Below are 12,697 nucleotides of genomic sequence, written 5' to 3' on the forward strand. Positions count from 1 at the left end.
CTCAGTGGTAAAACAAATATATCTGATGTCGTATTCATCTTTCTGACTGCCAAGGCTCGTGAACCTCCCACCCAACCACACACACAAACACCACTTCAGATGCGATATCAGACGTGTCTCCCTGATGATCAGATCTCTTCCCACCTCGTTCCAGATATCACATGTTGTTGGAAATGTTGCAGGATAGCTGTACCAAGTGTGCAATAATGCAATTTGGAAGATAAACGGAACCATTTCACAAGATCCGTTACTCCAGAGATTCCGGGGGAATGGGAAAGTATGTTGGATTGCTGCTCACAACAACACGTGACACAAGCAGGCACGCAAATGCACAACTGTTACGACAGGGTTTTGCAGTGTGTTGTGGGGTTGTGTGTTGTGCTGTGATGGTTACAGCTACATTATGGGGGTAGTGGAAGGAGGGTTGTGTCCGACTCTCAATGATGGTGAAGGCCTTTGTAATCCTAACAAATGGCGTGTGGCCACAAAGCTGCCCATTGGCGGAAATGCAGACAAAGCATGTGCTTTACTAGTCTGTGGAAGTTGCGTACAGCTGGGCCGCTGAGATGCAAAAAGGGAAGTGCCTCATCAGTGGATTTCTCATGGTCCTGTTTTGTATATTTATGATTCCACTAAAAATATGTACCATTTCCTGTGGCATCTCGAGAGGGTTAAAGGTGACCAAAGTGTGCGTCTGCACAATGAATAATCATCGAAGTAAAACATCCTCTCTATGGAGCATTGGTACTGCCAAATCAGGGTCTTGGCAAGGGTTATGCTGGGCAGTTCTGGTAACGCCGGGCGGGTCACCGTCACCTTCCCAGAAATCAATGCAGGCAGGGATTTGTAATTCCTTCAGGGTGCTGGCAATAACTCATCCACTATTCTCGAAAGATGCTGGTGTCAGCTGACGGGTCCTTCCGATAGTTTGTGCAAACATCAAGTCATCCCAAAATCACAATTGGCACACATCAGCAAAGGCTGTGATCCAAAGGACTGGGATTCAAATACGGCAGATTCAAACTTAAAAGGTCACACGCTGGTGCATTTGCCTAGTACCGACTGCCCAGGCTCATAGGGCATGCACACAATTTGATAACAAATGCCGCAATGAAAGGTTAGTTTATCATCACCTGACGTCGCACCGATTCACCAATACTGGAGCACAATGACTGATGCCTTTTCATCAAATAGTCTCCAATTGACTTAAACTGTGAAAACCCAACATCAGCTCCATTACAATAAGGTGAGGTGTCCAAGCAAGGAAGGAAATGGCCTTTGGTGTTTTCCATTCAACGTGAAGAACAATTTTTGTATTTTTGACATACCAATGCATTCCCTCGTAGTTTTGTTTAACGTGGAGAAGCATTTCACACATTTCCATGTTTCACTGGGAGTACTCCTCCATCATTAGCTCCATGTCTCTGATCAGCGGTGTGGTCTCTAGCACAGAGTGCACAAGTAACCAACATCCCCTCTGGCTTGTGTACTTCAATACACAGTATTCACCTTTTGACGAGACCCTCTCACAGGCATCACAATCATGGCACAGGTATCCAATTATGGATTGACAGGTCAGCAACCTCCATGCCCTGCCAAGATCCATGTATCCCTATATTCCTGATGCTTATAGCTACCTAACTGGAATTCCAAACCATCTCCAATTTCTGCTGCCAATACCTTTCCAGGGAGACCATTCCATGCATTAACTAAAATGGCAATAGGTAGAGTGCATACCTCTGCCAGGCTGAACAATTTATGGAATAGAATATAATTGGTTTTATCAATATTTTCATCATGGCCACAAGCCAAATTGTGAAAATATTTACAATTAAAAACAATGAGTTCAAACAATAAATTGAAGCAATATGCAATACAATTCTAATCTGTAACATCAATATCAAGAAGCAAATATATTAGTGATTGTAACCATATTTAATACCATCATGCATAACAATGGGAATGCACAAAAATAGTTCACAAAAGAAGTTCATTCAAAATAGTTCATATAAATAGTTCATCAAAAATAGTTCATCAAAAATAGTTCATCAAAAATAGTTCATCAAAAATAGTTCATCAAAAATAGCTCATCAAAAATAGTTCATCAAAAATAGTTCATAAAAAAGAGTTCATAAAAAAGACGTCATAAAAAAGAGGTCATAAAAAAGAGGTCATAAAAATCTATATACGTATATAAAAGAAAGTTTTTGTTTGTTTGTTTGTTTGTCCACACGCGATAATCTCCTGAATGGTAAAAGATAGGAGGAAACCTCTAAAACAAAAAATGTCGTGACGTGCCCCGGAAAGGTTATAGGCAAGGTGGCGAGGCCGGTCGAGGCCCACCTCGGCCGGGTTGGGCCCATTTCGCAATTAAAAGCTGAGCTGAATTATAGTAGTCAATCTTCTACGGCCGCGAGTAATAGCTGAATTATAGTAGTAAATTCATTCAAAAGGAACCCGGGCAACGCCAGGTGCATTCGGCTAGTAGTTCATAAAAATAGTTCATAAAAATAGTTCATAAAAAGTTCATTAAAATAGTTCATAAAAATAGTTCATAAAAATAGTTCATAAAAATAGTTCATAAAAATAGTTCATAAAAATATGAGTGATTCAGAAATTTGACAAGGTAAGGGACTGAGCTTCTTCGACATCTTTTGGTTCTGCATCTCATTTTTCAGAAGTTTGACAAGGTAAGGCATTGAGCTTCGACATCTTTCGGTTCTGCATCTAATTTTTCAGAAGTTTGACAAGGTAAGGCATCGAGCTTCGACATCTTTCGGTTCTGCATCTCATTTTTCAGAAGTTTGACAAGGTAAGGCATTGAGGTTCGACATCTTTCGGTTCTGCATCTCATTTTTCAGAAGTTTGACAAGGTAAGGCATTGAGCTTCGACATCTTTCGGTTCTGCATCTCCATTTTTCAGAAGTTTGACAAGGTAAGGCATTGAGCTTCGACATCTTTCGGTTCTGCATCTCATTTCCCTGTACCTGTCACTATGGCGTAGTTGCTGTTCCACAGACCGCTTTAGTGGCAGCCATTGTGGGAATCTATCGCAAACCGACTTTGCAAATTTGGAATAGTTCAACGTGTGGATGACAAAGTCTGTAGGGTAAGTACCTGAAGAGCTTTGTCATACGATTCGTACCGGTATCGAAGAATTATCCTCAAAGCGCGTTTTTCAATCCGTTCAAGTGTATTTGACCGATTGATGGATAGTCAGAGCGGAATGCCATACTGGTGAACAGTACTCGAGAAGAGTTGTCATGTACAACTTGTACATCATCATCAGGTCATCCATCCTTCGAGGCACCAAAGCAATTTATGGTGTGAAGAACATACATACATCTTGCACGAGGCTTTGGATGCAATGTACTGAACATATTCATTTCATTTGAGATCCTTCTGGATTATTACGCCAAGAAATTTCATGCCGAAATTTCATATCCTTCAGTGGTGGAGGTAATTACTCTGCAAATGGAATACCTGTACCTTTTACCCTCCTATTTCTCTTCTTCTGTAGTCTAAGGCTATGTATGCTATGGCCCCTGGTCCTGTCACGCTCTAATCTCCTGAAAAACTCTTCTGTACTTGTTCTGTCTATTAATCTATACCCTTTGTAATGAAATTGTATCCAAGTTGAACCCAGGTGTTATGCTTTCTCGAACCACTGAGAGGCTTCTATAAGAACTCGGACGAACATCGCTCCGAATCATTCCTGTGACATTTAATCTGTGTGACAGTGTATACTCGAATGGTGCGTATATCTAGATGTTCCAGGCTTGCTTGCATTGATTGCCAATTGCTTGACACCTCCATGGACCATGATTATGTAATCCTGATACAAGGCTTGATTATTTCTTACAGGTGTTGCCAGAGATCGAATCTGAATTAAACCTACCATTAGGACAATGTTGTGGATCTTGATTTCTTACGACACCCTTCAGTATCATATCCTTTTCTAATCTACAAAGTCACATTTCATAGCTTGGTTGAAGTAAAGAAACACCTTTATAGGAGGAACAAAATGTCCAGAATCATTAATTGAGAACAGAAAACACTTGATAGGAGGTTGAAGGTAAACAATTGTATTTTTACTATTTTTAAGACCAATCATCATTTGAAGTGCTCGGAAATACAAAATAATTCCTATGGTCAGGACTCGGGTCTCGCGTGTTCTGATAGGAGCGAATACAGTCACGTGACACGAAACATCCGAGTAGGGCCTAACTGATGTATCCCCATAGCAACCATCAACGTCGTGCTAAAGAGAATCGTTTAGCGATGCCGGAAAATAGATTTTAGACAAATAATAATTGTACAAATCCCTGGACAATAAAAAAATATCGTATAAAATCCTCATAATCTGTGAACCAGTTTAAAGGGATTCGAGCAGTGGACAGTCTAAACGAGGACAACCTTCCCTGCTGTCAAAACGAATTTATTTTATTGAATATATAGAAGTGCGTGCACGTGTGTTACTCGTACACAGTTCACGTTTGTTATGAAGTAGAGTAGTGCAAGGTAAACAGCACTGTAAACGATCCAAAACGCCGTGCATGGACGCACTTTTCACGTCTGTGGTCCTGATGGCTAAACGGCCGTGCTCAGGTCAGATGGTTCGCGAGGTTTTATTATCTTTATTTTACACACCTGAGCGTACATCCCGGCCGGTAAACGGTAAAGGTCTTCAGGATCGAGCCGTTGTACCCGCGATGAAAGGGGCCCCAGACCGTAACACGCCGGCCCCGGGTCTCACCTGCACCGCACGACTGAGCAGAATCCCGGCCCCGCTCGCCAGTTTTTTAACCGTGCTGTCCATCGTAGTATCAGGAGACCACAAACACCGTGGACAGTAGCAACGATCCCGGCCGAGCAGCGCTGTGAACGGTCGATTGAGGAAGGAGGAGAAGGCGTCGCCGCTCTGGCAGCCCGTTGATCCCTTAATGGTATTTCCGCCAATCTCGGATGATATCACATTAGGGTTGTGCGCATTCATTAATTCAGAGTACACCAATAAAAAAAATTAAAAAAAATAATTTCGAAAACACCATGAGGAGACCAGCTGGGATAACGCGATGCTCATCAGATACACCGCCTAATTCACCTGATTGTCGTCAATTGATGAGTTTCCGTTTACGATTAATAAAACCCAAAGATTAACGTGGCTGATAGCTATATATGTGAAATTTTGTCGAGACATGCGGAAGAAACACACAATAAGAAAGGGTGACGTAATTTCCAATGGAATCCAAAACTGAATCTTCATTGTAATGGCGTTTAACCCCCAAAGTATAATTTTAAATCAACCGTCAGTGTTACACTGTTACATCATGGCATATCCACTGTCCAGCTTTAGAAGAGGGGGAGAGCTGAGGGGAGACATAAAAGAGATTTCAATAAAACATTCATTACTGCTAACAACTACTCATCATGACCGACATAAACGTACAGCCGTAATTCTGACACAATCGGTGCATTTGACTGGAAGTACAAGTGGGTGAGTCTCCAGATTTCCCAACACGTCGTAAGGTGAATCAGCACACCTGGCTGGCTACCTGGTCATCTCAGTGGTTTTTAATAAATTATTTTCACCATGGTCTTCGAGAAGACATTTTAAAGGTACCGACAGCGTACTGACTCGATTCACTCAGCAAGAGCAGCTCTGATTGGCCAGTGGTGAGGGTTTCCAAAACCCATATCTTATTGGTCGGTTTGTCTTAGTGCTCTCATCTCTGATTGGTCTGTTTGTCTCCGCGCTGTTGGCGAGGGGCTGGCTCTCGAATCTCGATGTTCGAGATGAATGCGGAAGCGTTTGTGCTTCCTACGTTTTTACGGTATCGGCGCTTGTCGTACCTTGATTTTATCTGGGAGGTTGGGGTACGATCCTGCGGTTCCTTTCGCTACTGAGACGAGAGTTACTATCCTGTCGCTGGGCATGGCGCTCACCGACAACGAGGATTGGGAAGTGAAAAAAGAGGTGACTCCTTCCTTTAGGCTTTTACGTTTTTGTTTTAGTTTTAGCGATGTCTGCTCGTTTCCGGTCGCGCACGTTAAAAATCACCGCACTCACACTTACAGAGCAATAATTTATTTGTTCCGATTGGTGCATAGCGGTTGTTACGGGTGGTCACGTGTCACGGGGATGGGTAGTTTTTGACATGTATGACGCGTGGTCTGCAGGAAAGCCACCCCTGGCAGGATTATAAAAAAAATATCCGCCTCTCCATTGTTGTACAACCAAGAACCTTGTGCCCCATCAGCACCTGATGTTCGAGAATCATGACCCACAGAGGACCTCTCGGTCTGCCATGCATCCACCTTTTTTCAAATCCAACATGGAGAGAGGTTCATGGAGGAGTGAGATGATTGATGGTTAAAAAAACAAAAAAACAAGTACACATACATTCAAAATACACCGCCCCCATGCCAAATAATGAAATATCTTCCGGCGCCCGGCAATACCGCAGTGCAGCTCATTGAGGCTGCATTGGGAGGGAGAGGTGTACTATAATTGATTGATTAATTGCATAATTAAAATCAATAAAAGATTGTCATAAAATATTTTCTTAATCAATTGGCTAATAGCATAACTAAACCACTTGTACTTCATCCGAAGATGTATCTTTTAGAAATTTAATGAAATAAGGCAGTAATTAAAATAAAAAAAATTCATTGATTAATCAATAAATAATGAATCGATTTCGTGATAAATCGATAAATCAAAAATATCCTTTGTAGCCACATCACTTGGTCACTGTCATGTCCAAATATTAGCTTCCTAGCTCAAAAGGTGCCTGTGATATTGCCCAGATGAGAAAGAAAATAAATAAATAAATAGTAATGAAAATAAATAAATAATAATCATAAAAAAATGAAATAATTAATCAATTCGCTAATAGAAACCACCACCATTTAATCAGAATCTGTAACTTTAAAAAAAAAAATTTAGTCATTAATCGAATAATTAAATAATTAATCGATTAATTGATTAATTGATCAATCAATAAATCAAAAATAGCCTTTGCAGCCAAATCACTTGGTCATTGGCATGTCCAAATATCAGCTTCCTAACTCAAAAGGTGCCTGAGTTAATGGTCAGGAGAGAAAGGAAATTTAATTAATTAAATAAGTACTTAATTAATCGCTAATAATTAAATAACTCCTCAATTAATTGATTAATCAAAAAACAAAAAATACCGTTTTTGACAAAGGACTTGCTCACTATTGTGCCAAAATTTCAGCTTCCTAGCTCAAAGGATGGCTGAGATATCGCCCGGACAAACACACAAACAAGAAAACAAGAAAACAAACAAACAACCAGAGTGAAAACTGAGTACTCCCTTTCAGCGTGCGTCACTGCCGAGCCCCCTTTGGTGCCCGGCAATGACGTTTTGCAATGCCTGGAGATGGCATCGGAAAGGTGCGGTGTACAAAATCATTGATGGTGAGGTAACAGTTGGATAATAAGCAAGGGGATGAACAAAGAGGTAAGAGGTTGTAAGGAAACACATCAACCTGCAAGTAAAAGGGTTAATAAGTTGTGGTTGACATGAGACCACAAACTGCACCACCTGTTTAGTTAGAGCCCTGGAGAGAAGAGTGTGATTTCATCTTCTCTTGAAGGTAGTTCCACAAAAGGGAGGAAATATGAACAAGAGTGCAGGTGGACACTCCTTACACAGGTGATGAGGTTTATGAAGTGTAACCGGGAATGAATATATTTCCACTGGCTGTGACTAAACATGCACTTAAACTTTAACATCTTCTTTCCCGGTTACAACTCTGAAACCTCGTTAACTTTGTGATGGATGCTTTAACACGACCCACATGTACATCTCCATTCACTAGTCCTCGGAGTGGCAGGATTGCCTAGAGGTACGCACGCTCGCCCACCCCTCAGCTGTATAGCTTTGAGGCAAGTGAGTTTATTTCACTTGAATGTGTGTACCTTCCCTAGGATGGACGTTAAACTGGGCATCCCGTCTGCCGGCATTAGTTGGTGGACATTAAAGATCCCACGGCGTACTTTGCGAAGAGTAAGAGAGTTATCACCGGCACTCTGAACAAATTCCTGCCCTAATCTTGGTCGAATGTCAGGCCCGCCAGTCAATTTGTGAAAGACTTGGGCCAAAAACTTCCTTCGGCCAACCCCACAAGAACGTGGGAATATTTGTGGCTGTTGAAGAAGTCCCTCAACCTCTCGACATCTACGTATGCACATTTGCAGTCGCTTGATGTACTACTGGTGTGATGTCAATTTTTTTCTCCCCTCCATTTCCCAATGTTGTTTTTGAGTTACAGGTACTTCACCGTGTTGCCTCTTCCTGAATAATTTACACCAGTCATTGGGTACTGATCCTTTAATTATATCCTTTAATCTAAGTATTAAAGTAGAGGCAGTTTTTTGTCTGTCCGTCCGTCACGCTAGGTCATTACATCTATGGTGTTAAATTACGGTGTACGACGGTGTACGACGGCTGACTCCACTGACCGCCATTTTAATTTGTATGCCGTTCAGGCCGAACACGTCGTCGAAGTGCTCGAACCTGTCATATGTCACAATCTGCATGGTCTACCTTCTCGTTTTTCATTCAGTGTGAAACACAAACAAACCGATTGTTAAAATAACCATCAAATATTGAAAGCATATGTGTTCCGGATCGTCCAACGACAGTACGTATAGGCCTTAGGCTTCGTGCCTTCATGCCTCACCTTCAGGCCGCTTCAGACAAATTAAGCTCAGGTTTATTAATACAGTCATATTGTTTTTGTATTAATCTATCTATAATTCCAGTAATCTCTGTACGTTTGTACGTTTGTCTGTTTGTCTGTGACCGCTGTTTCTCGACAACTACCGGTCCGATATACTTGAAACTTGCCAGGTATATTGCTGGGGACCCGAGGATGTGCCTTTTCAAGGTTTGAAATTAATCGGACAAGTACTTACCGAGCTATGGCGATTTAGCCGTTCGCCGTTCGCTTTGGCGTTGCGAATGGACCAAACCATTCATGTAAATAGAGGGGGGGGGGGGGTTCTGTGGTCGTTCGCTTTGGCTTTGCGAATGGACCAAACCATTCATGTAAATAGAGGGGGGGGTTCTGTGGTCGTTCGCTTTGGCTTTGCGAATGGACCAAACCATTCATGTAAATAGAGGGGGGGGGGTTCTGTGGTCGTTGCGAATGGACCAAACCATTCACATCGAATCATCGAATCACATCGAATGGACCAAACCGTTCGCTTTGGACCAAACCATTGCATGTAAATAGAGGGGGGGGGGTTCTGTGGTCGTTGCGAATGGACCAAACCATTCATGTAAATAGAGGGGGGGGGGGGTTCTGTGGTCGTTACTGCCACGTGGTTTCAAAGTTTTTTTTTGTTGTTGTTGTTTGCACGCATGTTTTTTTGCACCCACGTACGGGCACGCCCTAGGATGTTTACACACACACACCCCTACACAAATTTTTTTTTTTTTTTTTTTTGGCAAGGAACGGGCACCCACGTACGGGCACGTCCTAGCTTATATATAGTACGGGCATGCCCTAGTGTTAACAATAATAATAATATAGTAAATATAACCGTAACACTTTAATCCCAATGTCGTGAATGCAAAGTTAATGGATTGAAGCGGTGTATGGTTCATGAATCAATGATAAGCGGTGTATAGTACTGATAACCACGGGAGTAAGAAATTAGCCCAGGTTTCTTACTACAGTAATATTGTTTTCGTAATAAATATAATAACGTAACTTTAATATTATAGTGAATCTAATCGTAACACTAATCCCTTCGAGTGACTACAAAGTTACTGGAGGTTAAAATATATCATTGATCACAATCGCCATGCTCTACCTTTGTGTTTTTCATTCAATGTGAAACACAAGCAAACCGAATGTTATAATCATATCGAAAACATACGCGTCATGGGTCTTCCAATGATGCAGTATGTACTGTATAGGCCAATAATACTGTACTAACTAACGTTCATTATTAAAGTGGTGTATTATTTCAGAACCTACGATGTTGTCCACCATGGCCAGGAAGGACTTTTATTGTTGAAGATAATAAATCGTACCGCAATGATGTATTAACGCTATACTAATTTGCCTATACATTGCCCAAACAAAGGGAGGGTTTTAGATTGCACGGAGTTGTTTTCAGTATTCACACTCGATGAAATGCTCATGTTTGGTGTGGCGATTGGCGGCAGCTTCTCAGATGAGAGACTTGGAACTCATGAGTAACAGAGCATTTCATTTGAACTTTCATGTAAAGAGCTTCATACAGACGATGATGTGCAAAAATATATAAATAATGATGCACAAGTTAGTCAAAACCAACCCATGAATAATTTTAAGCAATAAAATGAATGTGAAAGTGTTAAGTCAGTTGTGGTTGAATGAACATAAATAGCCAAGGAATGAATGTATAGTTGTGAAGATGACAGAAGAATAATTGTATTCCATGCCACTCGCCAATTCAGAAATTCTGCGATGCCTGAACTCCAAAGGTTGGAGACAATTCCATTAAAAACGAAAATCGGTCAACATGAGATGACTGATGCCTACACTGTCAGTTCGGGTCAGAATCCCCAAGTATGAGGAAGAACGAAAGATATTGATTGTCGAAGGAAGTGACACTTATCAAAGATCCAAGAAAGATGTCCAAAGGTTTGGACCCATATCAAGAATTGATCAGGCAAATGTGGACAATATGGCAATGCGTATCGGAGCACAAGGATCGATAAATGGAGGAAACAGGAGGCTGCGTTTGCTCGACATCATGCAAACATAGAGGAGGGTTTAAGGATGAAAGAAGCTGTGAAACCGTTGCAAGACAGATAACGGAACTTGACAAGACAAGACCCAATTAGAACTTGTAGTGTAGCAGCATAGCAAACCTGTTGTGCATTTTGTGATACAAGCACCAAATTTGGCACAAATGTACATTAATATGTTGCGAACATTTTCAGATATTGGGCCACTTGAAATTCCGTAATTTTTTTTTTCAAATTTTTTCAAATTTCGTAATTTCAAATTTTTCGGGTGACACCGTCACAATTTCGGTCTTCGAGGCCGGCCGATATAGTGGGGCGGCTTAGCCCAAATATTCAAAAGAATTGTGCATTTTGTGATACAAGCACCAAATTTGGCACAAATGTACATTAATATGTTGCGAACATTGTGTGGTCAGCAATGAAGACGAGAGTCTGAATTACATGTATGCAAAAGACCTTGTGAACCAGTGAAGCAAATACACGGGTAAGCATGAATTAAATCTAGGGCATGAGATAATTTCCATGATGTTTACCTCTACACTCAATGGTGGAAGGAGGTAATGTTTTGATCCCAGCTTGTCTGTATGTCTGTTTGTCTGTTAGTCCACAAAATTCCAGACAAAGCTTGTAGTAGTGGTAGTTGTAGTGGTAGTGGTGATAACAGAAATTGTTATATAGAACTGAACTTATATTATTATTATATGCAGAAAATAACTTCATTTCTATATGCCCTGCAGTGGACAGGTTAATTGGTTTATGCACTGAAGGGGTCACCCTGGTGTGCACTGCTGTGTTCTGCCTCACTGAGTTGTTCAGGTATGATGTACTCAGCACAAGCTTCCGGTCGGCCCGGAGGTGGGGGTGCGGGGCCTGTCACGGAACGTCAAAACAAACGGCCTGCCGGGGCCGCCCAAAAGTCGGGCGTGAGGGGCGCGTCCACTAATGGAACGCCTCTCGCTTCCCAGATCGAGGGCCACGTGGTCAGGAGAACCTCGTCCCTTCCGGTCACACTTTGCCTATCGGCCGGCCTCGAAGACCGAAATTGTGACGGTGTCACCCGAAAAATTTGAAATTACGAAATTTGAAAAAATTTGAAAAAAAAAATTACGGAATTTCAAGTGGCCCAATATCTGAAAATGTTCGCAACATATTAATGTACATTTGTGCCAAATTTGGTGCTTGTTTCACAAAATGCACAATTCTTTTGAATATTTGGGCTAAGCCGCCCCACTATTGAGCCAAACATTGCTGGACAGGCTTTTTCCTTACCATTTGTCAGCAGTGTTTGCACATTTCCTGTTGCCAAATAATTTGTACGATTCTCTGTTGCAGTTGCAATGCGTGTGTTTGTGCAGCTTTTATTTTGCTTCCACAATCCAAACATTGATCAAGTGAAAGTCAAGTTGAGACCAATAAAGAATTTAAGTAGATGTCATAACATGTTTTCTGGCATTGGGCTTTTAAATGTCTATAAAACGGCACTTCGGTTCCAGCACTTTGGCCTAAAGCCATTCATTCATATTCATGGCGTGGTTGCTGGGAACATCGTTTTTTCAACTTCAGTGTGCTGCCAATTGTCACCTCTTTGCAAAAGACACAATCGGATTTTTAACATCTACCATCAAATGTTGGCATATCCGCCTCCAACTTCACATCACATGTGATGCCTGTGATGAACTTTTGATGTAACGCCTTGCTTGAGAAGCACTCGGGGTGACTTTATAACGGGGTCGGGGGTTTTAGCACAGACCAGACAGCTCAAAGGTGACTATGCTACCTCTGAGCTGTCCTGCCAACCCAGATGTACCCCGATGCACGAGAACAAGTTACAAAAGGGCTGAATTCTGGTTTTATGATAATTTAATGCATAAATCCCAGCGCATGGAGGACCTCAACCACAAACAGAGGGGAGCAGGTTCACA

General features: G+C 41.6%; 2 protein-coding genes across 8 annotated transcripts in view; one reads left to right on the forward strand and one right to left on the reverse strand.

The window, feature by feature from the left end:
- SH3GLB1 (SH3 domain containing GRB2 like, endophilin B1) overlaps positions 1-5,106 on the reverse strand; it is a 28,096-nt gene extending 22,990 nt beyond the window's left edge. For 3 of the 7 annotated variants that reach the window (XM_068124961.2, XM_078783578.1, XM_068124963.2), the window contains exon 1: positions 4,757-4,933. In XM_068124961.2, the coding sequence (XP_067981062.2) occupies positions 4,757-4,819 (63 nt within the window). In that variant the 5' untranslated portion in view covers positions 4,820-4,933. Of the gene's footprint in view, positions 1-4,756 lie in introns of all 7 variants that reach the window. The other 4 variants (XM_068124965.2, XM_068124962.2, XM_068124960.2 and 1 more) reach the window with 4 other exon arrangements.
- A 641-nt stretch (positions 5,107-5,747) lies between these two features.
- BCL10 (BCL10 immune signaling adaptor) overlaps positions 5,748-12,697 on the forward strand; it is a 40,519-nt gene continuing 33,569 nt past the window's right edge. The window contains exon 1 of the mRNA XM_068124969.2: positions 5,748-5,977. Within this exon, the coding sequence (XP_067981070.2) occupies positions 5,801-5,977 (177 nt within the window). The 5' untranslated portion in view covers positions 5,748-5,800. The remainder of the gene's footprint in view (positions 5,978-12,697) is intronic.

The sequence above is a fragment of the Myxine glutinosa genome, chromosome 8, assembly GCF_964187855.1.
Source record: "Myxine glutinosa chromosome 8, kmMyxGlut1.1, whole genome shotgun sequence".
NCBI classification, from domain to species: Eukaryota; Metazoa; Chordata; class Myxini; order Myxiniformes; family Myxinidae; genus Myxine; species Myxine glutinosa.